At 34.9% G+C, this 14268-nt stretch overlaps 1 protein-coding gene across 4 annotated transcripts in view; it reads right to left on the reverse strand.

Moving 5' to 3' along the window:
- Positions 1 to 14268, reverse strand: part of USP47 (ubiquitin specific peptidase 47) — a 111182-nt gene that overhangs the window by 71717 nt on the left and 25197 nt on the right. For 2 of the 4 annotated variants that reach the window (XM_046014457.1, XM_046014455.1), the window contains exon 1: positions 708 to 743. The exons of the other annotated variants lie outside the window; for them this stretch is intronic. In XM_046014457.1, coding sequence (XP_045870413.1) covers positions 708 to 728 — 21 coding nt within the window. In that variant the 5' untranslated portion in view covers positions 729 to 743. Of the gene's footprint in view, positions 1 to 707; positions 744 to 14268 lie in introns of those variants that run through there. 4 annotated transcript variants of the gene reach the window in all.

Consider the following 14268-nt stretch of genomic DNA (forward strand, 5'->3'; position numbering starts at 1 on the left):
GATTTGCATTTTTACTTTAACAAGTGACAAAAACTGGAGCAGTGAAGAAAGTCCTAACTTACATTTTTAAAAATTTTAGTTTTAAGATCCTCCTTCCACTTCATTCTACTACCCCCTCCCCACCCATCAAACTCCACAATGTTATATTATCTTTTCCTAAGTGGTCTCATGCCACAGATCACTTAAAGAAGGCAAGAGATCAGAGGAAGCACCTTGAAGAAAACTACAGGTTGAAGGGACCTGAGGAAAATGAGGATTAAATAAAAATTAGAATAGGATGCTACGCATCCCAAGAAAGTTTAGTTTCATAGTGCATTCAGGCTGCTGGAAAGGTATTAGTTTTAATTATTAAAGGAAGATTTTTGGGATTTGACTTTGTAAATTATTAAATCATTTCATCCCAGCATTATTAATACTTCAGAAAATGAAAATATATCTGTATAAAAAACAGAAAACAACCATACCTGAAAGTCAAAACAAAGGGTCCTACAGTTTTTATGTTTTCTCCCTCACTCTCATGTTAAAAACAAGGGACTATCTAGACACATTCATTTAAGGTGAATTTCTTCTTATTAAAATCAGGTAGAAATAAAATAAGCCAAACAAACATAAAACTTAAGACATGCCTTGTTATTAAATAAAAATACTAACATGCTGTTACTTGTTCTGCTGATTATCATACTAAAGCAATTACATCAGCAGTCTACCTGTAAAAATTTCTTCTTCATTTCATCAAAGATATTTTGTCTGCATCTCCAAAACACATCCTATGGTATATAAGAACAAAATGAATTACAAATTATTTCTTTAAAATAAAGAGGTAAGACACTGAAATAAGAACAATTAAGCTTAAGATATTTTTGCAACAAATATGTATTAAAGTAGCACACCACCTAGGATTTTATTCGTAAACTATATTTGTAAATTTTACCTTAGGCCTCAATTACTCTTGTAAGGTTACTGAAAACCCATGCTACCGTGATAAAGATTAATATTAGCACGGGAAAAAAAAAACCCACATTTTAACAAAGAGTAGTAGCTTCAGAATTATGTGTAAATCAAGTGTTCTAAGCCACATATTTTTTCTGGTTTTCCTGACATATAATTAACACCTAACACTGTAATAATTTGAAGTATACAACATAAAGATTTGTAAACATTGCAAAATGATTACCCAATAAGCTTAATTAACATCCATCATTTCACACAGTGACAATGTTTTTCTCCTAGTGATGACAACTTTTAAGACCTACTCTCTTAGCAACTTTCGAATACATAGTGCAGTACCTACTATAGTCACTGCGCTGCCCATGGCAAACCCAGGACTTACTTATCTTACATCTCGGAGTCTATGCATTTTGACCACCTTTACATATTTCCTCTACCCTCTTCCTCTGGCAAACACCAGCTTGTTTCCATGAGCTCTTTTTTTTTTCTTTTTAGATTCCACATGTAAGTGAGAACAGACAGTATTTGTCTTTCTCTTCCTAAGTCACATAATATTTAGAGTCCATTAAAGGAATTTTGCCAGGAAACCTTGAGATCCCTGATTTAGCTGGTTTGTAAATTTGGAATTTTCCACATGATTAATAATCTTCAAGTGAGGCTGCTTAACACTATTACCTACAGCTATTTTCTTTAATGTAAATATTTTCATTATTACGAGACAAGCTTATTTTTCTGACTGTGGAAATACAAAAATATGCAAAAGGAAATAAAGATAACCTATAATCAAGAGATAATCTCTGAAAAATCTTGGTTTTACATCATTCCATACTTTTTTCTGTAAAAATCTTACTTTCCCTCACCTTAATTAATAAAAAGACAGAATGTATTGTTTTAAAAGGTTTTTATTACTCACAGTAACTTGGATACTATTCTTTATTAAAAAAATTTCCACTATTTGCTTTTACAATAGAAATATATTTCTTTTGGGGCGCCTGGGTGGCTCAGTGGGTTAAGCCTGGGCCTTTAGCTCAGGTCATGATCTCAAGGTCCTGGGATCCAGCCCCACATCGGGCTCTCTGCTCAGCAGGGAGTCTGCTTTCCCCTCTCTCTGCCTGCCTCTCTGCCTACTTGTGATCTCTCTGTCCAAAAAAAAAAAAAAATCCAACCTCTTAAAAAAAAAGAAATATATTTCTTTTATTATAGCAGTATATAACTTTTAATAAGCAACTCTAAAATAACCCCTACAGCAATTATTACCAGATCTCTCTCCATTCTATGCATGTATTTATTAGGGAGACTGTTAATTATTAACCAAATAAGATCACTCTGTACACCATCATTTGAATTCTGATCTGAAAGTGTTTTTAGTTTTAAATTAAATGTTTAGTTTTTACTTTCTATGTAGCATTCCATTATATAGAAAAAATTCCATTATATATAAAACTCATTTAACTGACCGGTTATTTATGGGCATTTAGACACCTTCAAATTTTTACTATGGCTTTGCTTAGCGTAGAATTTTCTTCCTGAAGATAATTTCCCAAAGAATTACTAGATCAAAGCTTATATACTCATTTTTAGGATTTTTAATACATGGTCCCAAAAGGCTATCTCTTCCACAAATAAGAACTGAACTGCAACTATCTGTCAACCAACTACTTGCTCAGAAAATAGCAGTAAACAAAGCCATTGCCCTCAGGGAGCTGCCATTTTACAGTGGGAACTCAATCATAAACAAATCCAAGCCATCAGGTATCCACCAACCTCAGAGTCTTTGCATTTCTGCCCATTCTACCCAGAATGTTCTTCCTCTGGATGTCCTTACTTCCTTTGCTCAAGTATCATTGCAATGGCTTCAAAGTATGTCCACAGATTCTTTGACATGCCTCCCAGCAAGAACAGGAATCCAATTCCAGTACCCTTAACTATGGGTCAGTCTTAGTGACCTCCTGCGATATACAACATGATTTTCTTTCAAGAGCAGGGTAGAAAGGGGAGTACAGCTTCTTCCTGGCTCTCTAGCAGATGCTTGCCCTTGGAACATGGCCACTATGCTGTGTGGCAGCCAAGTAGCCTCATAGGAAATTCATGTGTAGATGTTCTAGCCACAGCCCAAATGAGATCCCAGCTGGCAACCAGCATGAACCATCATACGTGTGAGGAAACATTCAGATGATTCCAGTCCCCAACCTTTTAGCTGCCCAGGTGATGCCTAACTGAGTGGAGCCTTTCCTAAATTGCATATTCATGAGCAAAAGTCACTAAGCAGATGATAATCAGAACAGTCCATTGCTCAACTTGGTCTGTTTCTCATCATTCTTTTAAAATTACAATCCTCTTGATAATTTACATCGCCCTTCCTTGCTTCAGGTTTCCCCACAGAATTTTTGGTCACTTGATATGTTTAAATTTTACTTGTTTATTGTCTATCTCCAAGAAACTTCCATTATGAGCCAAGATGAAATAACAGACTGGACTTACCCTCCCCATCTTAGACAACTAAAAAACTACAAGAAATACATGAAAAAAATAATTTTTGATAGTATTAAACAAGCAACACAGGGCAGTGATCACTGTGAAGGTAAAACAAACATGATGAGCTACCTTCCAGACTACAGTGCAGGGAGGGAGAATTCAGGTAGAGTCCAGCAATTTCCTGAGTTGAAGAGATGAGGTAGGAGTCCGAGAGCCCCAATTCAGCTAAAATTTACAGAGCAGAATACTGAAGAAAGGAAAGCTGTGCAAACAGCAAGCTCCAGAGGGCTGTAGCAGGACTCTCCTTGAGTATTTGGCTAAGTAGTTAACAGCAAGTACATGTGAAAAACTACCTGAGGCTGGGGAAGGAGCCATAGGAAAGAACCCTCACAGCTCGTTTCAGTACCCACCAGCCAGAATGAAAGAACTATAATACACAAGGCATCAGGTAAGAGTACTGTCTCAGTAGTAGGACCAAATTAGTGTTAGTCTACAGACTACTTTGACCCAATCTTACAAAGCTGAAAGGCAACCTTCAAGAAAATCAAACTGTTGACAAGTAAATTAAGTGCATTCAAGAACAAAGCTCAAGAACACACTTAAGGGAATAAAAAATACCCAGCACCCATCATGGTCTAATTCACAATGTCTGATAGCCAAACAAACATAAATAGGCATGTAAAAAAGCAGGAAACTATTATGGATCAATCAATGAAAACCAACCCAGAAATGATACAGATGGTAGAATTAGTAGACAAGAATATAAAAAAGTTTATCACTATGTTCTATATTTCAAGACAGTAGATAAGAGGAACATCAGCTGGCTGGGTCAGGTCAGTAGAGCATGTGATTCCTGACCTCAGGGTTATGAATTCAAGCCCCACAATGGGTGTACAGATTATTTAAAATAAAATAAAATCTTAAAGAAAAAAAGGTAGATGAGTATGTTAAGAAAAAAGATGGAAGGTGGTAAAAAGATCCAACTCAAATTTTTTTTTTAAAGATTGTATTTATTTGTGTGTGTGTGTGAGAGAGAGAGAGTGTGTGTGTGCACAAGCAGGCAGAGTGGCAGGTAAAGGCAGAGAGAGAAGCAGGCTTCCTGCTCAACAAGGAGCCGGATGTGGGACTTGATACCAGGATCCTGATCATAATCTAAGCCTAAGGCAGCGGCTTAACCAACTGAGCCACCCAGGCGTCCCCCAACTCAAATTTCTAAGAATGAAAAAGTTCAATATCTGAGATGAATGACATAATGGATAGGATTAAGAGACAGATACACTGAATAAAAGATTAATAAACCTGAAAATAAAGCAAAAGAAATATAAAAAATGAGACAGATTTCATTTTTCCTATGGTTTCATAATATTCCTGTGTACACACACACACACACACAGCCACATCAACTTTATCCATTCATCTATTGATGGGCACTTAGGTTGTTTCCACACCTTGGCTAATGTAAATAATTGCAACACAGGGATGCATATATCTTTTCATATTAGTGTTTTGTTTGATGATATTGCATAATTTGAGACAACATGCATAAACCTAGAGAGCATTATGGTAAGTGAAATAAGTCAGACTAAGAAAGACAAAGTGAATCTTAAAAAAAATAAATAAATAAACAAGCAAAAAGCCAAGTCAGACCTAAAAAACTGATGGCTGAGAGGGAAGGGAGGTGAGAGAGTAAGCAAAATGGTTTACCCATTTAATTGTGGGGAGTGGAAGATAACATGCTTCCAGTTATGGAATGAGTAAATCACAGGAATACAAAGCACAGCATAAAGAATACAGTCGATGATACTGTAACAGCAATGTATGGGGACAGATGGTAGCTACACTTGTGGTGATACAGCATAATGCATAAACTTGTCAAAATCACTATGTTGTACCCCTGGAACTAAAGAAACATTGTGTCAACTATACTTAAATTTAAAAAAAAAGAGAGAGAGAGAGAGAAACAGAGAGGAAAAAATAACATACACACAAACAAACAAAAAAAAACAACAACAAAAAAAAACGAAACAAAAAGCAGAACAGAACCCATAAAGCCCAGAAGGAAGTTGCACAATATTTTTCAGGTGTTTATAGAAAATAATGGTTAACCCAGAATCATAAATGAAAAAAAAAAAAAAGTCCTTCAGGAATGATCCAGAAAGTGCTTCAGTAATCAATCAGAATTCAAGACACTCTTAGATAAAGGAAAACTAAAAGAATTTGTCTCCAGTAAAACTACTCTAATGGAATGGATGAAGGAATTTCTCTAAACAAAAAGGAAATGATCGAAGAACCTCAGAACATCAGTAAGAAAGGAGACAGTATGCAAAATAAGGCAGCTACCACACACTATCCTTCTCCTCTTGAGTTTTTATTACATATTTGACAGTTGACACAAAAATGAAAAAACTGCTTGATATGGTTACAGATATGTAGAAGAAATACCTGACACCATTATATTATAAACAAGGAAAGACAAACAGACATAAAGGAGTTAAGTATTCTGCATTTCAACTGAGGTGATAAAATAATGACACCAGTAGACTGTAGTAAGTTGGTATATATAAGGTAATAACCAGAGGAATCACTAAAAAAGCTATCATAAAGGATATAATCAAAATCACTATAGATAAGCCAAAATGGAATTTTTTAAAAAGTTCAAACAATGCATAGGAATGCAAGTAAAAGACAACAGGAAAAAAAAAAAAAAGACAACAGAAAAATGAAACCCAGAGAACAGAAAACACAAAATAAAATGACTGACTTAAGCTCTAACATATTAATCATTACATTAAATATAAAATATCTAAATATATCAACTAAAAAATAGATATTGGCAGGGTGGATTAAAAAACATGACCCAACAATATGCTATCTCTAAGAAACTCACCATCCCTATACCCCCTGCTACTCTAGTTTGGTAATTTCTCAAAAACTAATGATGCAACTACCATACAAAACAGCAACTGCCCTGTTCAACAATTATCACAGATGATATCAATATACACACATATATTACACACACACACACACATAATATATATTGTCAAATATATGATATATAAAATACTTTAAGTACTTATTTATCATATATATCATACAAAGTACTTTATATGAAAGCAAAAGAAAGAAACCACATACCATGCAATCATTAATCAAGAGCAAGAGTTATTTTAAAAATCAGTATCAGATAAAGTAGACTTCAGAACAAAGAAAATTATCAGACACAGAAAAAAAAATTACATAATTATGATAAAGGAGTCTGCGCACCAAGAAGACATAGCAATCCTAAATGCATATGAACTAAACAACAGAGTAGCAAAATGTGTGAAGTCAAAACTGGTAAAACAAAAAGAATTAAGTAAATCTAAAATTATAGTTAGATTTCAACACCTCTCTCTTCACAATTGCTAGAACAACTACAAAGAAAATCAGCAAAGACATAGAAAAAAATAGTACCATCAACCAAGAAGATCTAATGAACATTTAAACATTTAAAAAAATTCCAACTGACAAGAACAGAATACACTTTCTCTTCCAATGTGCATGGAACACATACCAAGACAGACCACATTCTGGGCCATAAAACAAACTTAAATTTAAAAGAACTGAAATCCTATAGAGAGTGTTCTCTGCTCATAATGTTACTAACAGAAAATCTGAATACAAACAGAGAAATATGATATCTTAAATTGGAAGATTCAACATACTAAAAATTTCAACTCTCCCCAAATAGATACACAGTTTCAAAACAAGCCTTATGAAAATGCCAGTTAAGTTTTTTTGAAAATACAGACAAGATTATTCTAAAATTTATACAGAAAGGCAAAGAAGCTAAAATAGCCAAAGGAACAAAGTGGGAGAAGTCAGTCTACCCAATTTCAAGACTCACTATACAGTACTATATATCAACAGAACACAACAGAGAGGGATACAAATATGCACAACTGATTCCTGACTAGATACAAAAACAATTCAATGGAGGAAAGATAGTCTTTTTAATAAACAATACTGGAACAAATGGCCATCCATATGCAAAAAAATAATAATAATCCTCAACCTATTACCCTACATAAAAATTAACTGAGTATGGATCATAAACATTTAAAACTATAAAACTTTTAGGGGGGAAAAAACCATGAAAATCTTCCAAAGCTAAGGCTAGGCAGAGTTCTCAGATGATATCAAATGCATGATCTATAATAGGAAAATTTGATAAATGTCATCAAAGTTGAAAAAGTCTATTTTACTAAGACTCTGTATGGATGAAAAGACAAGCTACAGACTGGGAGAAATATTTCAAACAACATAACTGACAAAGAACTAATATCTAGACTATAAAGAACTCTGAGCACCTAACTACCCCCTCCCAAAAAATTAGAACCTAAGCAAAAATCGTGAGACATTTCAACAAAGGGCGTAACAGATAACAAATAAGCACATGAAAAGATGGTCAATATCACCAGCCATTAGGGAAATGAAAATTAAAATCATAATGAGATAACACCGTACACTTACCAGAATGGCTAAAATTTAAAATAGTGATAACATCAAATGCTGCCAAGGATGCAAAAAAAAAAAAACAAAAAACTGGATCTTGCATACTTTTCCTGGTGGGAATATAAAATGGAGTAGTTTGGTAATTTCTCAAAAACTAATGATGCAACCAGCATACAAAACAGCAACTGCCCTGTTCAACAATTATCACAGAGAAATGAAGAATTACATTCATACAATAACCTATACATCAGTTTTTACAGCAGCTTTATTCATTAACAGTCAGAAACTGCAAACAATCCAGAAGTACTTAAACAGCTAAATGGCTAAACAAACTGTGGCACATCCATACCATGGATATTACTAAGTAATTAAAAGGAATATACTATTGATACATGCAAAAACCTGGATAAACTCCTGAGAAACATATATTAAGTCTAAAAAGCCAAGTCTGAAGGTTTGTATACAGTAATTTTCATTAATACAACATTTTTTTAAATAACCAAGTACAAAAACGGAGAACAAATTACTGACTGCACGAGATTAAAGAGGGCTTGGCAGTGGGAAGTGGATGAGGTTATAAAAGGGCAACATGAGAAATCCTTATGAAGATGAAAATGTTCTGTATCTTGGCTGTACTGATGACAATATCTTGGTTGTGATATTGTACTATAGTTTTATAAGATGCTACTAGTGGAAGAAACAGGGTAAAGAGTATGGTTATCTCAATTATGTATAATTGAGTCTACAGTTATCTCAAAATAAAAAGGTTAATTTAAAAAATAGTAAGTCCTACTTATTAGTAGTTTTATACTACTCTTCTACCTCTCTCTTATACAGACAAAGAGAATTGCTTATTTTAAACCTTGACACTGAATGGAGGTAGAATGTGGAGTGGCTACTCCTGAGAATGTGTAGTCACAAGTTGGCCTTCATGCTGATTTGCAGCTCCAATTCACACTGTCTGGGTGGTATCAAAAACCCCAAGCCAAGAATTACACTGAAAATGGTTCTAAAATAGTAGTATTCCCAAATACATGACAGAAACAATCACCTTCCCCCCGCCCCCCCCCCCCCCGGAGAATCTACCTGTATCCCAAAGCTCAAATAATTTCCATTAAAATATTCATAATTCTGGGCACCTGGGTGGCTCAGTGGGTTAAGCCTCTGCGTTCGGCTCAGGTCATGATCTCAGGGTCCTGGGACTGAGGCCCGCATCAGGCTCTCTGCTCAGCGGGGAACCTGCTTCCCCCTCTCTCTCTGCCTGCCTCTCTGCCTACTTGTGATCTTGTGATCTCTCTTTCTCTGTCAAATAAATAAATAAAATCTTTTAAAAATTTTTCATAATTCTAAAAAAGGAACAGCTCAAATCGCTTTTTTTAAACCGCTAATTACATAAGGAAAAAGGTACCACTAGTGAGAGTCAGCAAATACAGCAGATGACACACATGAAAAATTTCAATATTGAAACCACCAGTCACATTATGTAAGATTATGTTTAATATGCTTCAAGAAATAAAAGAGAGCTTTGAAACTGTAAGTAGATGTTAGCAATCAGCAGGCTTTTAAAAGTACTGAACAAGATTCTTAGAGAAGAATACAGCAGAAATTAAAAACACAAAGTCTAGCAATGTATTTAAAATACTTGAAAAAAGAATTAATGAACGCCACATCAGAACTAAAATTTCCTCAACTTTTATTGACATAGAGATGTAAAACATGAGGGCATTAAGAGATATGAAGACTATAGTAAGAAGATTTAATACACATTCAGGAGAAAAGAATGGAAGTAGAGGGAATATTTAAGTAGATAATGGCTAAGAATTTACAAGAACTGATCACCAAATCTGATTGAAGAAACCCAACAAATGTTAAGCAAAATAAATAAAAATAGTTTAAATGCAGCCAGAAAAATGACAGATTATCTTAAAATAAACAATAATTAGACTGACACCTGATTTCTCAACAGGAGAAATGGAAACCAGAACTTAAGCACACCTTTAATGTTCTGGAGGAGAAAAACAAAAACAAACAACTGTTAGCCCAGATATAGCAAGTGTCTTTCAGGAATGCAAAAGCAGAGACTTTTGTGATCAGCAGATACTTGCTAAAGAAATTTTAAAAACAGTATTCTCTTCCTGCTTCACCACTTCCTCTGCCGAGGTAATCAACGTTTTTTCTCACCCAAGAATTTTTTCTGAGGGCTAAAATCCCAGTAAACACCTGACTGCAAACACATGAGACTACAAGTGAGAATCACTCAATTGAGGCAGGTCAATTCATAGACCCCAAGAGGCTTGGATCCTCATCATCACAAAAAGTTACAGAAGTTTGGGGCATCACATACTTTAGAACTTTCGTATGACACCATAATCATGTCCACCATGAAAACGATTTTCTGGAAAAACCACCACAAACTCAATAAATGTAAAATGCCAAACAGTTAGTTTGTATACTGCTAGCAAATCAGAGGTATGCAGAGATTTTGCTTATCTAATATGGGATGGAGACCACTCACGGATTTTAGCTTTTAAAAAACGGCCATTTTCACTCTCCTGGGCCTTGAGTCTTACTCGCACTTGCACCTTCTATACTGGATTTGGTTCCCTCCTGGGCAGTACGCTTTCTACTCAATGTTTACACTCCGGTCCCAGAGTTACTTATTTTCTCTTTAACAAAGGAAGTGAAATATAAAAAGAAATACCTACCAAATTAACTCAAAATGGATCAAAAAACTAAATGCAAGAGCTAAAACTATAAAACTCTTATAAGAAAACAACAGAAAAGCTTCATAACTTTGAGGATGGCAATGATTTCTTGGCTATGATACCAAAAGCAGAGACAACAACAAAAATAGATAAACTGGATTTCATCAAAATTTAACTTTTGTGTATCAAAGGACAATAGAGCAAAAAGTCAATCCATGGAATAGTAGGAAATATCTCCAAATCAGCATATCTGGAAAACATACTAAAATGGATAAACTCCCAGAAATAAAGAAAATCTCAAACGTCCTAACCCATTAAACACATTGAATCAGTAGTTAAGACTCCAATAACAGAAAAAAATTCCAGACCTGGATATTTCCCAAATACTCAAAGATAATTCAACTTTTACAGAAAATGTTCACAGTTATGGATGAGGGATGCTCTCTAAATCATAGGAGGCTGGTGTAATAGTAAACTTTAAGAAGACCAATATAAGAAAGAAAAATTATAAACCATGTCACTCATGAAAACAACTGCAAAAGTCTGAAAAAAAGTTTTAGGAAATTAAATCCAGCAATGTATTAAAGCTTAAGATATCATAACTATGTTCATTTAAGATTGGAAATATCAATTTAAATAATGCCACACTGTAACAGATTGAGAGAATACATACAATACAGAAGAGCAATTTGAAAAAAATTAAACATCTTTTCATGATAATGGCATAAGAAGATAGAAGGAGAATCTCCTTAACTTAATAAGATGCATCCACAAAATTTTACGGCAAACATAGTTAATGATGAAGTGTTGAAAGCTTTCACTTTAGCAAGAAAACAAGGTTGCACACTAGTCACTACCTGTGATCAACACTGTACTGGAGGCACAGTACAATAAGCAAGAAAATGAAAAACAACCTAAATGGATTAGAAAGAAAGAATATGGTGGTCATTATACACAGATGCCATGATTGTCTACCTAGAAAACCCAAATAATTTACATATAAATTATTACTATCAATAACAGCTTATGAAAGTGACTATGTCATTAATAAAATATGTCTGCAATAAAACACCATTTACAATAGCATCTTAAAATGCAAAATACTCAGAAATAGAAGTAACCAAAACTTTTAAAGATTTTTATGAAAAAATTATAAAATCTCTTTGTAAGAAATTAATAAGATCTGAATACACGGTAAGATTAATGAAACATGTATCAGGTTTATCAACTGGAAGACTCAATATTGTAAAGAAGTCAACTTTCCCTAAACCAATTTATAGGTTCAGTGTAATTGCAATCAAAATTCCAACCATGTGCGTGCGTTGTGTTTGTGTGTGTTTGTGTGTTTACTGGAGGTATGGGGTGACTAAGTCTAAAATCTGTATGAATGTACAAAGTTACAAGAATAGCCAAGACACTCCTGTATAACAAAGCTGAGGGGCTTGTCCTAGCAGATACTAAAAATTAAAAATTAATAAGAAACTATAGGAATTAGGATGGTGGTATTGCTACAGCATGTTATCTCTGAAACAGAGCCAGATACATATGTACATACATGCATATATATATATATATATATATATATATATATATACACATACATATATATATATGTATTTGACTAAAGAATAAACTTTACAGTAAATGATCTTGGGATATATAGGTATACACAGAAAAAGGAGCCCAGAGAAATTTGATGCATACCTCATTAAAAAAAATAATTCCAGGTGAATTAAAAGCCCAAATAAGAAAGCCAAAACTATAAGCACTTTACTTACTTAAATTTTTTAGAGGGGGTTGGGGGAGACAGAGGATGAGGGAGAAACAGAATCCCAAGCAGTCCCCATGCCCAACGTGGAGCCTGACACAGGGCTCAATCTCATAACCCTGAGATCATGACCTAAGCTGAAATCAAGAATACAAAACTTAACAGACTGAGCCAACCAGGCACCCCACAATACATCCTTTAAAAGGTAATATAATTTTTAAAATCTTAGGGTAGGAAAGAAAATGTTTAACTATATAAAAAACACAAAAAGAGGGGCAAAAAGAGTGGCTCAGTCGTTAAGTCATCTGCCTTCAGCTCAGATCATGATCCCAGAGTCCTGGGGTTGAGCCCTACATCAGGCTCCCTACTCGGTGGGAAGCCTGCTTCTCCCTCTCTCACTCCCCCTCCTGCTTGTGTTCCCTCTCTGTGTTTCTGTCAAATAAATAAATAAAACCTTTAAACACACACACACACACACACAGAATAAGACTGATTACAATCAATTACGGACTTCTCAATTTTAAAAAATTAAAAGGGTGAAAAGTAAACAAATTCGGAAAGGACATTTAAAACAAATACAACTAGAGCTGGTATCCAAAGATAATAATAAATTCCACAAATCAATACAGAAAGACAATCAAATGGAAAAATGGCCAAAGACACGAACAGGAGATTTTCATTCTCAGAAAAGAATTAGCTCACAAAGAATTTTTTCAATGCACAGAATTATTAGTAAGTGAAAAAGACTAAAACCAACAACTGTCACTCACCGTTAGTGGGGATGTAAACTAATGGAACCCCTTGGGAAAACAGTTTTCACATAACTTATAAATCTGAAAATGTTTATCCTACAATCCATCAATCTCCTCACTAGGACTTTCATCCATCCATCCATCCATCTATCTATCTGTATCTGATCTATCTATCTATAACTGATCTATCTATCTATATCTGGCCAGCCAGCCAGCCAGCTATTATCTATCTCCTAAAGAAACTCTTGCCCCCAAGTAACAAGAGATATGTTCAGAAATGTTACTGTACCATTTCTCAAAATAGCACAAAACTGTAAATATCCTAAATGTCCTTCAATGATAAACTGTAGTATATTCATAGAACAGAAGATCTATGTAACAATCAAAATGAATGAACTACTACCTATATTAACATGGAAGTATCTCAAAAACAAAGTAAAAGAGCCAAGTCACAGCAAAATGTTTGACATAGATTAACAGCCACAAAATCATTCTAATTCACATAAAGCTCAAAAATATACAAAGTAGGGGGCGTCTGGATGGCTCAGTGGGTTAAAGCCTCTGCCTTTGGCTCAGGTCATGATCCCAGGGTCCTGGGATGGAGCCCCACATCAGGCTCTCTGCTCAGCAGGGGGCCTGCTTCCTCCTCTCTCTCTGCTTGCCTCTCTGCCTACTTGTGATCTCTGTCTGTCAAATAAATAAATAAAATCTAAACAAAAAAAAAATATATACAAAGTAGGGGCGCCTGGGTGGCTCAGTGGGTAAAAGCCTCTGCCTTCAGGTCGGGTCATGGTTCCAGGGTCCTGGGATCGAACCCTGCATAGGTCTCTCTGCTCCACAGGGAGGCTGCTTCCTCCTCTCTCTCTGCCTGCCTCTCTGCCTGCTTGTGATCTCTGTCAAATAAATAAATAAAAATTGGGGCGCCGTGTGGCTCAGTGGGTTAAAACCTCTGCCTTCAGCTCAGGTCATGATCCCAGGGTCCTAGGATTGAGCCCCGCAGGGAGCCTGCTTCCTCCACTCTCTCTGCCTGCCTCTCTGCCTAGTTGTGATTTCTCTCTGTCAAATAAATATTTAAAAAAAAAAATTTAAAAAATAAATAAATAAAATCTTTTAAAAAATACAT

This window comes from Meles meles, chromosome 8 (assembly GCF_922984935.1).
Source record: "Meles meles chromosome 8, mMelMel3.1 paternal haplotype, whole genome shotgun sequence".
Lineage (NCBI taxonomy): Eukaryota > Metazoa > Chordata > Mammalia > Carnivora > Mustelidae > Meles > Meles meles.